Here is a 14,578-nt window from a genome sequence, read left to right as displayed (position 1 = left end):
AAAGGAATGTGTGTGTTCCAGGTATGTCCTAGTGGAAAAGCAAACTAGATTTCAGAATTACCAGGCAGAGGGAGGCCAAGAATGGTCCCTGGGTACCTGGGGAACCGAGTGGGCAGTGGGGGTTGTTCACTGAGAGGGAGGACAGTTAGAGGAAATTAATTATGGGACTAGGAATGGCTCAGTTCAGGTATGCCTGCAATTACTTAAGTAACTTTGAGTGGTTGCATAATTTCAAACTTTCTTTTTTTTTAATTTTTATTTATTTATGATAGTCACAGAGAGAGAAAGAGAGAGAGGCAGAGACACAGGCAGAAGGAGAAGCAGGCTCCATGCACCAGGAGCCCGATGTGGGATTCGATCCCGGGTCTCCAGGATCGCGCCCTGGGCCAAAGGCAGGCACCAAACCCCTGCGCCACCCAGGGATCCCTAATTTCAAACTTTCCCTTCTGATTTTAGGTTTTCCATGTGCTGGAAACACTGCTAGGTACACCTTCACATTTAAGTGTTTGTAATAACTCCATGAGCTCAAAACTGAAGCTTAGTGGGGCTAGGCTATCCTCATCTCACTAGTGATAGAATCCAGACCTGATTCTAAAGCTCCTATTTTAAATGTGGAAGATAAAGTACAAGAAGTCTTAGCTGACAGCCTGTTTCTGGCTTGAGAGACCAAGCACACTATTTTTAAATTTTAAATACATCGTTACACAAGATGTATTAGAAATATGGAAGGAAAAGAGGATTTTGGAGCTATATTGTAAAGTTGCATTATAAATCTGGTTTTAAACATTACATTTGAGCAAGCTGTTCCATCATTAATGTTTCTCATGAATCTAACAAGGGTGAACTATCAAACTTTATTTCCAAAATTAAAATATGTGAGTTCTTTGGAATGACTTATGAAATTCTCTTTCAGCTAGAATTTAAGGTGTAGTAACTTCTAAGTGTGGAATTTCAGGTCTCTATCTATCTAAAAAGATTTCTTTCTTGGTAAAGGGAAAGTTTCCCACCTACATCTTCTCCCCACAAAGATGTTCTATCATTTTCCTAACTTATTAACTCAAATTTACTACCTGTTATTTTCTATTATTTATTCAACAAATACCTAACTGCCTCCTAGGAGCAAAATAGCAGGTACAATTCTTAACACATCAAGGATTTAGAATTATGCTAAGATATGTACCAATTCAGTCAATTTTTTAAAATACAAAATAACAAAGCAACCTTCACATTTCACAATTGTGCCTGAAAATTTTCCTTTTTTTGAAAAGAAGAGAGAGAACTTTTGGGTAAGAATGATGTTCATAGGAAAACCTTTCCCTAAATTCCTGATTCTCCTAATACATATAAAACAACTGTCTCTGCAATCACATTGAAAATCGTGTCAACTTAAACTTAGAAAATTTTATCATCCTCCCTGTTAATTAATAGATTATATATTTCTACTGACATATATGATTTTTAAATTCACTTTTAGAAATAACTACTGAAATATTCAGAGATACAATCATATGACCTAAGTTCTGCTTTCAAAAGAATATGGAAAAAAAAAAAAGAATCCAATGAAAGAGGAAGCAGGTGTGGATATAGACAAGTAACACTTGCCATTGCTTGACAGTTTTTACAGCAAGGTGATGAGAATTATGAGAGTTCACTGTACTTTCTTTTTTTTTAAATTTGTATTTATTTATGATAGAGAGAGAGAGAGAGAGAGAGAGAGAGAGAGAGAGAGAGGCAGAGGGAGAAGCAGGCTCCATGCACCGGGAGCCCAACGTGGGACTCGATCCCGGGTCTCCAGGATCACGCCCTGGGCCAAAAGCAGGTGCCAAACCACTGCGCCACCCAGGGATCCCTTCACTGTACTTTCTACTTTTGTGCCTGTCTGAAGTTTTCCGTAATAAAGTATTAAATTTTTAAAAAGATGTACTTATTTTAGAGAGAGAGACAGAGTGTGTGCAAGTAGGGGGAGAGGCAGAGGGAGAGGGAGAGAGAATACTCAAGTAGACACCCTGATGAGCACAGAGGCTGCCATGGGGCTCAATCCCAGGACCCTGAGATCATGACCTGAGCTAAAATCAAGAGCCAGATACTTAATTGACTGAGCCATCCAGGCACCCCATAAAGTATGATTTTTTTTTTTTTATTCATGAGAGACACAGAGAGGCAGAAATATAGGCAGAAGGAGAAGCAGGCTCCCCGCAGGGAGCCCAATTTGGGATTCTATCTGAGGACCCCAGGGTCAGGCCCTGAGCTGAAGGCAGAGGCTCAACCGAGTCACCCAGGCATCCCTAAAGTATGAATTCTTCAAAACCTAGGGATACCTGGGTGGCTCATTGGCTGAGCCTCTGCTTTTGGTTCAGGGCGTGATCCTGGAGTCCCAGGATCGAGTCCCGCATCGGGCTCCCTGCATGGAGTCTGCCTCTTTCTGTGTGTCTCTCATGAATAAATAAATTAAATCTTTAAAAACAAAACCAAAAGTTAGACACTAGGAGGAAATATGCAAAAATGATAACATGCATGTTTGAGTGAAGATACTAAAAATGTTTTCTCCTTATAGTTTTCTGTACTCTGTATTCTAGTTGAGCATTTTCACTTTTTGTATGGAAAAACAAAAAAAAATTTTTTTTAAAGAGAGTCTTACTAAGTTCTTTCATGCCTTTGTTCCTAGTCTTGCCGCTTTCTGTATTAGGACCATGTATTTCATAGATTACCTGAACAAACACGGATTTTTCCTTTTCATGGTCTCACATTGTAAAGCTGTATATGTACATGAAATTGCCATATCTTGATCTTGCCTTTGTAATTTAGGGTTCTCCAGTTATGAGGCCTTCGGCAAGCTACTTAATCTCTTTGACTCTCTATTCACCTTTTTTTTTTTTAAAAGATTTTATTTATTCATGAGAGACATACAGAGAGAGGCAGAGATATAAGCAGAGGAAGAAGCAAACTCCTTTCAGGGAGTCCGATGTGGGACTCCATCCTTGGACTCCGGGGATCACACCATGAGCCGAAGGCAGACGCTCAACTTCTGAGCCACCCAGGTGTCCCTCAATTTATCTTTTAAAGTAGAAAAAAAATAAGCCAAACCAGAGACATATATGATAATGTATGCAAATAAGACAGGGAACACTTGAATTCCAAATACTGTGCTAGGAACTTTATACACATTTATTCCTCTCAAAAATAGCTCTTTTAAGTAAGAAAAATATGACTAGCACGTTATTAGTTAGCAAAGGATACGAACATACAATTAATTTATTCAATTAACAAATAAATACTTATTCAGCAGCTACTATGTTTTAGGCACCAAACTAAAAGCAATACCAATGGTCAATAAGCATGTGGACAAATGGTCATCTATCTTAATCATAGTCAAAGGAATGCAAGTGAAAATAAAAGTAACTTTTCCATTTTTCACTCATCAAATAGTCTACATTTAAAATAAATTTTTTCTCCAGGATTACATGAATATAGTGTTTTGGGATCTCTTCTACCATGTGGGCTGATGGATTTATGATCTTCCTAAAGGGACTTAAGCAATGCGTATAAAAAACCTATCTAAAAAACGTCCAACCAGAGAATGAAGCACTCCTAGTCATTTGTGGTTTCTATATACTATTTGAGGATGTACCAAAATATCATAAAAAAGATGACTCCTTGGAAAATGGCTACTTCAAGATGGGAGGTAGGAAATGAGCAAGGCGAGCCCTGAACATCTTGTGGCAGACAGCAAGCAAGTGATCAAAGACTAATGGTGTCATATCAAAAGGACAGGGGAAACAGTTGGAAGAGGCTCCGTGTCCGAAACATGGAACAATTTTGGTATCAAGGAAAGTACAACCAGATTGTATTTAAATATATTAAGTATGCTACATACCCCCAAAATACTTCTAAACTCGTAAGTTATTATGGCAGAATGCAAGGCAACCAACTCATTATTTTGAAAACTAATATAGAGAAAGAAAGAAGCATTTATCCTGCCTTTCCTTACTGTAACATGGATAACCAAATGGTAGTTAAAGGGAAGTTTTTCTTCATAAAAATATTCTGGCTAATAAAGGAAGGTATAATTTGTAATCCTTAATGGATTAATAGATCAACCAAACAATAGTTGCTTACATCATAAAAAGACACCTAAGTGTTGTGTCTCAATATTTCAGCAAAAAAAAAAAACCCAAAAACCAAAACAAAACCAAAAACCAAAACCCTCAATCTGATAAAGCCTCTAGATACCAAACTACCAATTTATAGGCAATACAAAGGATAGAGAAGCATGTTAAATGATGTCATGGGATGCAGTCAGCAAAAACCAGGCTCTGACAAACTCTACAATGCAAACAATCTACTTTCTTCAGAAAATAAATTACTAGGGGAAAAAAAGGATGAGGAAGAATGCATAGATTGAGACTTCAGAGATGTAATAACTGCAATTTGTGGACATAATTTGGATCTCAATGAACTTTTTAAAAAAAATCAACATTTATCAAACAATTAGAAATTGGAAGACTGATTATCGGATTTGTAATGGCAGTATTGTCTGTTTTTTTGTTTTGTTTTTTAAGAAGACTCCACATCAGCATAGAACCCAACACAGGGCCTAAACCTACGACCTTGAGATCAAGACCAGAGCTGCCATCAAGAGTTGGACACCTAACCAACTGAGCCACTCAGGTGCCCTGCCATTTTCTTTTTTAAAGGACTGAAAATATTTTCTCAAATTGTGATATATTTTAGAGATACATACTGAAATATTTATGGATGAAATTATGTAGCTGGGATTTACTTCAAAGCTGATATGAGGGTGGGGGAATGGGTGGGAATACAGATAAAACAAGAATGGCCATGAGCTGATAATTACTCTAGCTGGTGATGGGGGTACTAGGGGTATATTATAAGATTTTGTGTGAACAGAAAGTTTCAGAACCGTATATTCATTTTGACTTAGCACTTCCTTTTCAGGAATTTACCTTAAAGAGATATCACACATATACAAAATAATTTATATGCAAGGATATTTATTATAGGATTGTTTGAAAGCAAAGAATAATGAAAAAAACTAAATCGACAGGATAAATTATGAAACACATACTATGCAGCTGTTAAGGAAGCATAAGGCAACTATTTATGTATTGATATCCAATTTCAAGGTATAAGGATAAGCAAAAATAGCAAGTATAGAAATTTGCTACCATTTATGTAAAAAACTTTTATAAACAGTGTTATGTGCATATCTACACTTAGGCAAACATAAAAATCAGGAAGCATATACAAGAACTTGATATACTGATAGGGACATAGAGTACAGGGTGGGAAGGGGCAGAGATAGTGTGGAGATTGACTTGTGTCTGTCTATCAAATCAGAGCTTTAAAATATTTGTCCTGTGCATGTTTTAACTATTCAGAGTGAGTTTTTATTTATTTTTAAATATTTTATTTATTCATGAGAGACACAAAGAGAGACAGAGGCAGAGACATAGGCAGAGGGAGAAGCAAGCTCCCTGCAAGGAGCCTGATGCGAGACACGATCCCAGATCATGGGATCAGGACCTGAGCCAAAGGCAGACGCCCAATCACTGAGCCATTGAGGCGTCCCTCAGAGTGAGTTTTTAGTGTCATAGCTTCAGTGTCATCCTAATCATTAAACCACTTAAGAATGACACACAGAATACTACTTTCTAATCCGGTGTAAGCAGTGACACATGTAGAAAATACAGGTGTCCTAGCGAACACTCAGGATTACTGAGAAGATGGATGGCCTGGGGACACAACAGGCCCTATACCCCAGACACTTGCCTGGACTGAGGGGATGCTTCTTGAGACTCACAAGTTCTGATCGAGGTATCAATGGGGTTGGATCAGGGCTCTTTTTCCCATCATTGTCATCTGGAGTTATATCAAAATTCTGAAAATGCAATTAATCCACAACAGGTGAAATTCTAGATATTACATTTAAAATGAGCTTCGAACTTTAAAGAGACAGGATTCAATTAGCGGGGATTTTATTCATATTTAGTTTCACAAATGGTAATCATCTATAATTTGTTTCTTGGAGCCATTCTTATTGAATTTTTTTAAATCATAATTTTATTTAGCCTTGAAAATAAACTGGCAAGCTTCTTTCAGGGATTATCTATCTGTTCCTTAAAGTGTTAGTAGGTTAAACAGTTTTCTTTAAAGAGGCAGACTGACTTTTTATATCCTTCTCCAATCATTGATTTATTCAGGTATTCCATATCTTCTTGAACTTTGATATTTTTATAAAAATCCATTCTCCTTAAATTTCCAAATATATTAAAGTCATGCATAGTAGCTATTTAAAAGAAATAATATACCCCTTCCTTATTCGTAATGCTAAATGTTTTTTTTTCCTAGATCAGGGTTGCCAATTGTCCATCTTATATTGCTAAATAAACAATCTTCATATTAAGCCTACTGTTGTTTTCTATTTTATTATTTTTTGTTTTTAATGATTGTTCTTCCTGTTGATTTGGGTTTATGTGGTAATTGTCCTCTAATTTTTAGAGTTGACCATTCATTCAATGTGCTTAGTATGTAACCGGCAATGCATAGGAGCTGGAGATCCACATTTGGAGAACAAAAGCCCCCATCTTCAATCCTTAGGTTGACAGGAACATGGCTTTGGCTATACTGAACTGGTTTTGATGTGTAGAATTTTTTTTTTTTTTTTTTGCTTTTGAAGTTATATTTGAAGGTCACTTTAGATTTCTAAATGGGTAGATTTCTTTTGGCTACTCTTCTGTTAATTTCTAATCGTGTGACTTTCTAGCTTTAAATATCATGAAGACCTCATGATAATTATACGTGACTACTGTTTTCTAGAATGAAGTTTCATAATAAGTGGTTATGAAGGCTTTTTTGATATTTGATGCATTCATAAGGCCCTCTTCTCACAGGAACTCAACATAAATACTGTTATTAATTAAGAATGGTAACTAAAATTTATTGAACACAGGCTTTATATAAAATATCTGATAGTCATTAGGAAAACTCTATTAGGTAAGTAAAATGGTCACTGCTTAAAAATAAATTGAGGAACAGGAAGACTATATTATTTGTCTAATGCTCTACAGTCAGTAACTGGTAGAACTGAGATAATGTTAAGTAAGATGTAGGTCATGGTAAAAGGCACATTCACAAAATATCTTAATAAGGTCATTTTCTATTAGGAATTCTCAGAAGTTTAACACATTTTGAGTGGTAATAAAAAGGTTTTCCATATTCATATTAATATTTTTTCGGCATAAGTTTTCTGATGCTTACTTAGTAAGTAGTGTGAGGCAAAAAGAATTCCCACATTTATTGAATTTTCTTCTGGTATAAGTTATCTGATATTCCATAATGGAAGTGACAAGTGAAGGTTTTCACATTAATTACATTACATATACATTATCTAATACTGAGTCAGGTGTGAACTCCATGTAAAGGCTCCTATACCCCTAACATTCAAGGCTTTTTAACCGGTATGAATTCTGTAGTGTTCGATGAGCTGTGAGCCAAGAATAAAGGCCTGCCCACATTCTCTACATTCGTAAGGTTTGATCCCAGGATGAATTCTCTGATGTTCAGTAAGTTGTGAACTACGAATAAAGGCCATTCCACATTCCCTACATTGATAGGGTTTCTCACAAGTATGAATTCGCTGATGATGAGTCAGTTGTGAAACACGAATAAAGGCTTTCCCACATTCCTTACATTCATAGGGTTTGTCACCTGTATGAATTCTTTGATGTTGAATAAGGTATGAACTACGACTAAATGCCTTCCCACAGTCCTTACATTCATAAGGTCTGTCACCTGTATGAACTCTCTGATGTCGTGTAAGCTGTGCATGTTGTCTAAAGGCCTTCCCACATTCCTTACATTCATAGGGTTTCTCCCCAGAATGAATTCTTTGATGTCGAGTAACTTCTGAACTATGAATGAAGCCCTTCCCACATTCCTTACACTCATAGGGTTTCTCACCAGTATGAATCCTCTGGTGGACAGTAAGCTGTGAATGCTGTCTAAAGGCTTTCCCACAGTCTTTACACTGATAGGGTCTAGCACCTGTATGAATTCTCCGATGAACAGTAAGTTGTGAGCCACGAATAAAAGCCTTCCCACAGTCTTTACATACATAGGGTTTCTCACCTGTGTGAGTTCTTTGATGCAGAATAAGTTGTGAATGCTGTCTAAAAGTCTTCCCACATTCTTTACACTCATAGGGTTTGACACCAGTATGAAGTCTTTGATGCAGAATAAGTTCTGAAGTACGGCCAAAGGCCTTCCCACATTCCTTACAGTCATAAGGCTTCTCACCTGTATGAATTCTCTGATGCTGAACAAGGTGTGAGGCACGACTAAAGGCCTTCCCACATTCCTTACATTCAAAGGGTTTTTCACCAGTATGAGTTTTCTGATGCTGAATCAGGTGTGAGCCACGGCTAAATGCTTTCCCACATTCATTACATTCAATCAGTTTCTCACCAATCTCATTGTTCTGATGTAAAGTGAGAGATGTATGCTCAAAAGTGGGAATGTTTTCATATGTGACTTTTACTTGCTTGAAACAGCATTCCTGAGTTACTCGTTGTCTTTCAAATTGGCCTTTGTATTCCCAGTCATCTCTTAAACCGGAGCCATCAAAATCACAGCGTTTAAGGCTTTCTACTATCTCCCAACTGAATGACTCTACTTCAGAAATATCTTTTTGTGGAAATTTCTCACATCTGGACTCCAGCTCTGAAAAAGAAAAAATAAATACAAGCAGTTTTATTCTTTTAAGAGAAATAAAAAATTATATAGCAGACTAGAGAGACAAAATAAAAATCACCTTAAAAAGTGAATGGCTTATTTAAGTCTCAAATACTGCTGTGCAATTTCTTTTTTTTTTTTTAAAGATTTATTCATTTATGATAGACAGAGGGAGAGGCAGAGACACAGGAGGAGGGAGAAGCAGGCTCCATGCCGGGAGCCCGACGCGGGACTCGTTCCGGACTCCAGGATCGCACCCTGGGCCAAAGGCAGGCGCCAAACTGCTGAGCCACCCAGGGATCCCTGCTGTGCAATTTCTAAAGAGTACATGAAAGCAGAAATATGATGAGAGCTCATATGGTGCCAGAAAGGAGCAAGAAAAGAAAAGAAACTAAGCTGGGGTTTCTCAATTTTTATAAAGATTAGAATCATTCGAGAAAACTGTTAATAATATAAATGTCTAAGACCACCCTAGATTGAATCAAAATCTAAGGAGTACGGACAAGGTTGCTTGTCCAAGGTATGCTTGTTCTGCATATGCTTGCCTGTATTTACATATCTATATACACTTATATATATATATTAAATACATATATATTTCAATTGAGATAAAATTCATAAAATACAAATTCCCTCCATTTTAAAGACTACAATTTAGTAGTTTGTGATACTTCCCAATGTCATGCAACTATTACCACTATCTAGTTCTAGAACATTCTTATCACTCCAAATAGAAACCTTGTGCCCATTAATGAGTCATTCATCACTCTCCATTCCCTCTATCCCCCACCAATCACTAATGGCGGAGAACCATTAACTCTGTCTCTATAAATTTGCCAGTTTCTGGGCACTTCATATAAACAAAGCATCTATTTTTTTAAAAAAGATTTATTAATGTTAGAGAGAAAGAGAGACAAAATGGAAGAAGGGGCAGAAGGAGAGAATCTCAAAATAGATGCTCCACTGAGTGCAGAGCCCAATATGGGGCTGGATCTCATGACCCTGATATCATGACCTGAGCCAAAACCAAGAGTTGGACTGAGCCACCCAGGTGCCCCAGCATTTATGTTCTTAAACACTTTCCAGCACATGATGCTAATGCCAATAAAAATGAAAATCCCTGCTTAAAATTTTTCCTAGCCTCAGTGCACTTCCAAAGTCACTGGAAAAATTCCAATAAATTCCAAAGTCATTGCCATGGTTCACAGGCTCTTGGCAAAGCGAGTCCCTGCCTATCTTTGTTGTTATTCTCTTTTAACCAGGGACAATGCATCTTCATATTGAACACTCTCTCCTTTGCTCCTTGTGTATTAAGCCACAAGCTTTCTAAAATAAATGTAGGTCTTTTCCATCCTAGATCTCTCATCAAGTTCTTCCATCTAGCAGGAATCCTGTCCTGGGCTCTTTGTATGACTGCCCTTTTTTTTTTTTTTTTTTTTTTTAATGACTGCTTTTCTCTTCCTTCAAGTCTCAGATTAAAACTCACATTTTTGGAAAATATTTCAGCCTGATTCTTTCTTCCATCTCTTGCACCTGGTCTTCATAACACTTTTTATCAGTTGTAATTAGATTTTAATCTAGTTATTCATCTGTTGACCTTTTGTTTTGTTTCTCCTAAGTCTCCCAAAAGGTAGAAATATAGCCTTTCTTTCTTTCCTTTTTTTTTTTTTAAAGGCTCCATGCCCAGCATGAAGCCCAATGCAGGGCTTGAACTCACAACCATGAGATCAAGACCTCAGCTGAGATCAAGAGTTGACACTCAAAAAAAAAAAAAAAAAAAAAAAAAGAGTTGACACTCAACTGACTGAGCCATCCAGGCATCCCAAAAATATGCCCTTTCTTCCTAGCTATTATAACCAAACCCTAGAATATAAAAAAAAATTTAATAATGGGTTGTTTGATGAATAAATATTGGATTCTAGAAACAGACCAATAAAGCACAAAAGGCCAGGATAGGACTGAAGTTTATATGGAAATTGAATTTATTATAAAGGTGGTGTTTCAAAGGAAAAAAGAATAACTTTTGTAAGAAATAATGTTGGGGCAACTGGATACTCATTTGGAAAACGATAAAAATGTAACCATATATTACGCCACTACATACCAGAATAAACTCCAAATAGTTTTAACATTAAGAGAAAATAGAAACCATACAAATACTAGGAGAAAGCCACCCAGGGATCCCTGGAGACATTTCTCCAAAGAAGAGATACAGATGGCCAACAAATACATGAAAAGATGCTCAAAATCACTTATCGTTAGGGAAATGCAAATCAAAACTACAATGAGATATCACCTTACACCTGTCAGAATGGCTAAAATAAGAAACACAAGAAACAACAAATATTAGCAAGGATGAGAAGGATAGGGAACCTTGGGGACTGTTGGTGAGAATACACATTGGTGTAGTAGCCCTTGTGGGGTTGGAGTATGGATGTTCCTCAAAAAATTAAAAGTGGGGCAGCCCAGGTGGCTCAGCAGTTTAGTGCCGCCTTCAGCCCAGGGTGTGATCCTGGAGACCGGGGATAGAGTCCCGCGTTGGGCTCCCTGCATGGAGCCTGCTTCTCCCTCTGCCTGTGTCTCTGCCTCTCTCTCTCTCTCTCTCTCTCATGAATAAATAAATAAAACCTTAAAAAAGAACTCTTTAAAAAAATAAAAAATGGGATTACTCTATGATCCAGGAATCACACTACTGGGTACTTACCCCCAAAACACAAAAACACTAATTCAAAGGGATACATGCACCCTTACATTATTGTAGCATTATTTAGCCGAACTATGGAAGCAACCTAAGTTTCCATTGATAGGTGAATGGATTAATAAGATATGGTACATATGTACATGGAATATTCAGCCATAAATAAGAATGAAATCTTGGTGTCTGCAACAACATGGATGGAGCTGGAGAATATAATGCTAAGTGAAATAAGTCAGAGACAAATACTGTATGATCTTGATCTCACTCATGTGTAATTTAAGAAAACAAATGAGCAAAAGAAAAAAAGGGAGAGACAAACTAAGAAACAGACTCTTAATTACAGAGAACAAACTAATGGTTACCAGATGGTGAGGTAGGTGGAGGGATGGGAGAAATAGGGAATGGGGATTAAAGAGTACGCTTACCGTGATGGGAAAAAGAAATAAAATTATTTTTTTTAAAGTGGAAAAAAACCTCCACCACCAAACCAAATTGACATAGAGTGGTAGCTGCTGCCCACCCCCCTCCCCGGCCAAGATGTCCACATCCCAATTGTGGAAACCTGTGAATAGTACACAGCAAAGGGTAATTAAGATTGCTACTCAGCTGACCATGAGATAGGGATTACCTGGGTAGGCTCATTGTAATCACAAGGGTCTTCTAAGTGAAAGAGAGAAGTAGGAGAGTCAGAATCAGAGAGGGAAATTTGAAGATGTTATCCTGCTGACTTTGAAGATGGAAGGGGGGTATGATCCAAGGAATGCAAGCTGGAAAAGGCCAAAAAAAAAAAAAAAAAGGTTCTCCTTCTAAAGAAAGGATGCAGAAAGGAATATAGCCCTGCAGACATCTTGGTTTTAGCTCACTGAGATGTTATTTTGAACTTCCAATCTCCAGAACTGTAAAATAATAAATTTGTATTGTTGTAAGCCACCAAGTTTGTGGTAATTTGTTACAGAAGCCACAGGAAAATAATAAACACAGAAAGAAAACTTGAGTACTTTATTGATGTATCTACCACACCTGATCAATCTTAACCTTGGAGTCCACTCTCCCATGGAAATGTGGGTTAGAGTCAAAGTACAAAGAAAAGTCAGAAGGTTGGTTCTCAGTTTTTGAACTCTGAAGTGCAGATGTCTTGGTGATTTAAAGCTAATTCAGGTATATGGCAAGTTCAAGGTTAGTGTTCTCCAGCATCAAAATTGATGCTAAGTGTTCATCTGTTGGTGCTGATCTGTAATGAGATTTTATGTTTATTTCATCTTTGGAAATGTTTCCTATAGCTATTACTGCCAAATACTAACATCAATCCACACACATATCATTTTAATTGTGTATATGCACCCCTTCGAAGACATTTACAGAATTTGATAGGCTCACAGGCCATATAAAAAAGGCAGCAGGCTGGATGGCCCACCGACTATAGCATGCAGATGACTGGCTTACATCTTTATAGCTAGTGAGGAATAATGCATACTATAAATTTATGAAATATTATAAGAACAATGATGGTATGAAAATAGAATTCATTAAAACAAAATCAGAGTGGGTTGGGGTGAGGGTGAATCTAGGCGACAGTCAATAAATTTTTTTGTAGAGGACCACATAGTAAATTTTTTGTTCTTTTTTTTTTAAGATTTTATTCATTTATTCATGAGAGACGAGAGAGAGAGAGAGAGAGAGAGAGAGAGAGAGAGAGAGAGACAGGCAGAGGGGAAGCAGGCTCCATGCAGGGAGCCTGATGTGGGACTCGATCCCGGGTCTCCAGGATCACGCCCCGGGCTGAAGGCGGCGTTAAACCAGGGAGCCACCTGGGCTGCCTGGCAATAATTTTTAAAAAAAGGATAAGCAAAGATGTCATAATTTTTAAGCCAACAAAAAGAAGGCACTTGATGGAATATCAGAAAAAAACAGAATTCAAGGTTAAAAGCACCAAGTGACATAATAAAGGAAGGAGTATACTGATGAAAGTACAGCTTGCAACAAGGATCTAAAATTCATCTTTATAGAAGTGTAAAATGCAGTAACATTACTTATAGTACAAGAAACAGCTCTCAGAATTTCATAGCACCAGCACAGACAAAATTAAAAGGACACAAAGATTCTGAATAATATAATCAAAAGGGTTAGAGGTAAACAGAAAGGCAAGTATATCGCCCAAGGAATACTAGTTTTTTTTTAATTTTTAAAAAAAATTTTATTTATTTATGATAGTCACAGAGAGAGAGAGAGAGAGAGAGAGAGAGAGAGAGAGAGAGAGGCAGAGACACAGGCAGAGGGAGAAGCAGGCTCCATGCACCGAAAGCCCGATGTGGGATTCGATCCCGGGTCTCCAGGATGGCGCCCTGGGCCAAAGGCAGGCGCCAAACTGCTGCGCCACCCAGGGATCCCGGAATACTAGTTTTAAATATATGTGAAGAACATTTAGCGAAATTGGAACAACTTGACTTAGTGACGACATTGGAAGAGAAAAGGCAGTGGTATGATTTGTTCTTGGGGCTCAGAAAATTTACTGCTAATACAGATTCCATTCTCATTTAAATATCCTACAAGAAAGAAGGTAGAAAAAAGACATTTTCATGCAATCAAAACCACAGAATTTGTTGAGCAGACCTACACAAAAGGAAATTTTAAGGGTGTTCTTTATTTTATTATTTTTTTTAAACACTATATTTTTCCCTTGAGCAGATTTTTTTTTTAATTTTTTATTTATTTATGATAGTCACAGAGAGAGAGAGAGGCAGAGACACAGGCAGAGGGAGAAGCGGGCTCCATGCACCGGAAGCCCGATGTGGGATTCGATCCCGGGTCTCCAGGATCGCGCCCTGGGCCAAAGGCAGGCGCTAAACCGCTGCGCCACCCAGGGATCCCAAGGGTGTTCTTTAGACAGAGAAAAAATAATCCCAGATGAAAATAAACAACAATAACAGAGAAGTTGCAGAGGGTATTCAAAGTATTCAAAGATTCCAATATTGTGCAGCACATGCTAATTAATAACACTTGATAATCTTTACTTAGTGGTCACTACTGCCTGCCATTGTTTTGGGCATTTTCACATTATTAATTCCTATAACAATCACAACAATAACTATATGAGGAAGGCTCCGTTTTTATCTCATTTGCAGAGGAGAA

General features: G+C 37.5%; 1 protein-coding gene across 9 annotated transcripts in view; it reads right to left on the bottom strand.

Moving 5' to 3' along the window:
* Positions 1-3,890: 3,890 nt before the first annotated feature.
* Positions 3,891-14,578, bottom strand: part of ZNF565 (zinc finger protein 565) — a 37,614-nt gene continuing 26,926 nt past the window's right edge. For all 9 annotated transcript variants that reach the window (XM_055310711.1, XM_055310712.1, XM_055310708.1 and 6 more), the window contains one exon: positions 3,891-8,739. In XM_055310711.1, coding sequence (XP_055166686.1) covers positions 7,472-8,739 — 1,268 coding nt within the window. In that variant the 3' untranslated portion in view covers positions 3,891-7,471. The remainder of the gene's footprint in view (positions 8,740-14,578) is intronic.

Source organism: Nyctereutes procyonoides, unplaced genomic scaffold (genome assembly GCF_905146905.1).
Source record: "Nyctereutes procyonoides isolate TBG_1078 unplaced genomic scaffold, NYPRO_anot_genome, whole genome shotgun sequence".
Taxonomy (NCBI): domain Eukaryota; kingdom Metazoa; phylum Chordata; class Mammalia; order Carnivora; family Canidae; genus Nyctereutes; species Nyctereutes procyonoides.
The sequence above is the reverse complement of the archived record's forward strand: the minus strand, read 5'-3'. Positions and strand labels throughout refer to the sequence as shown.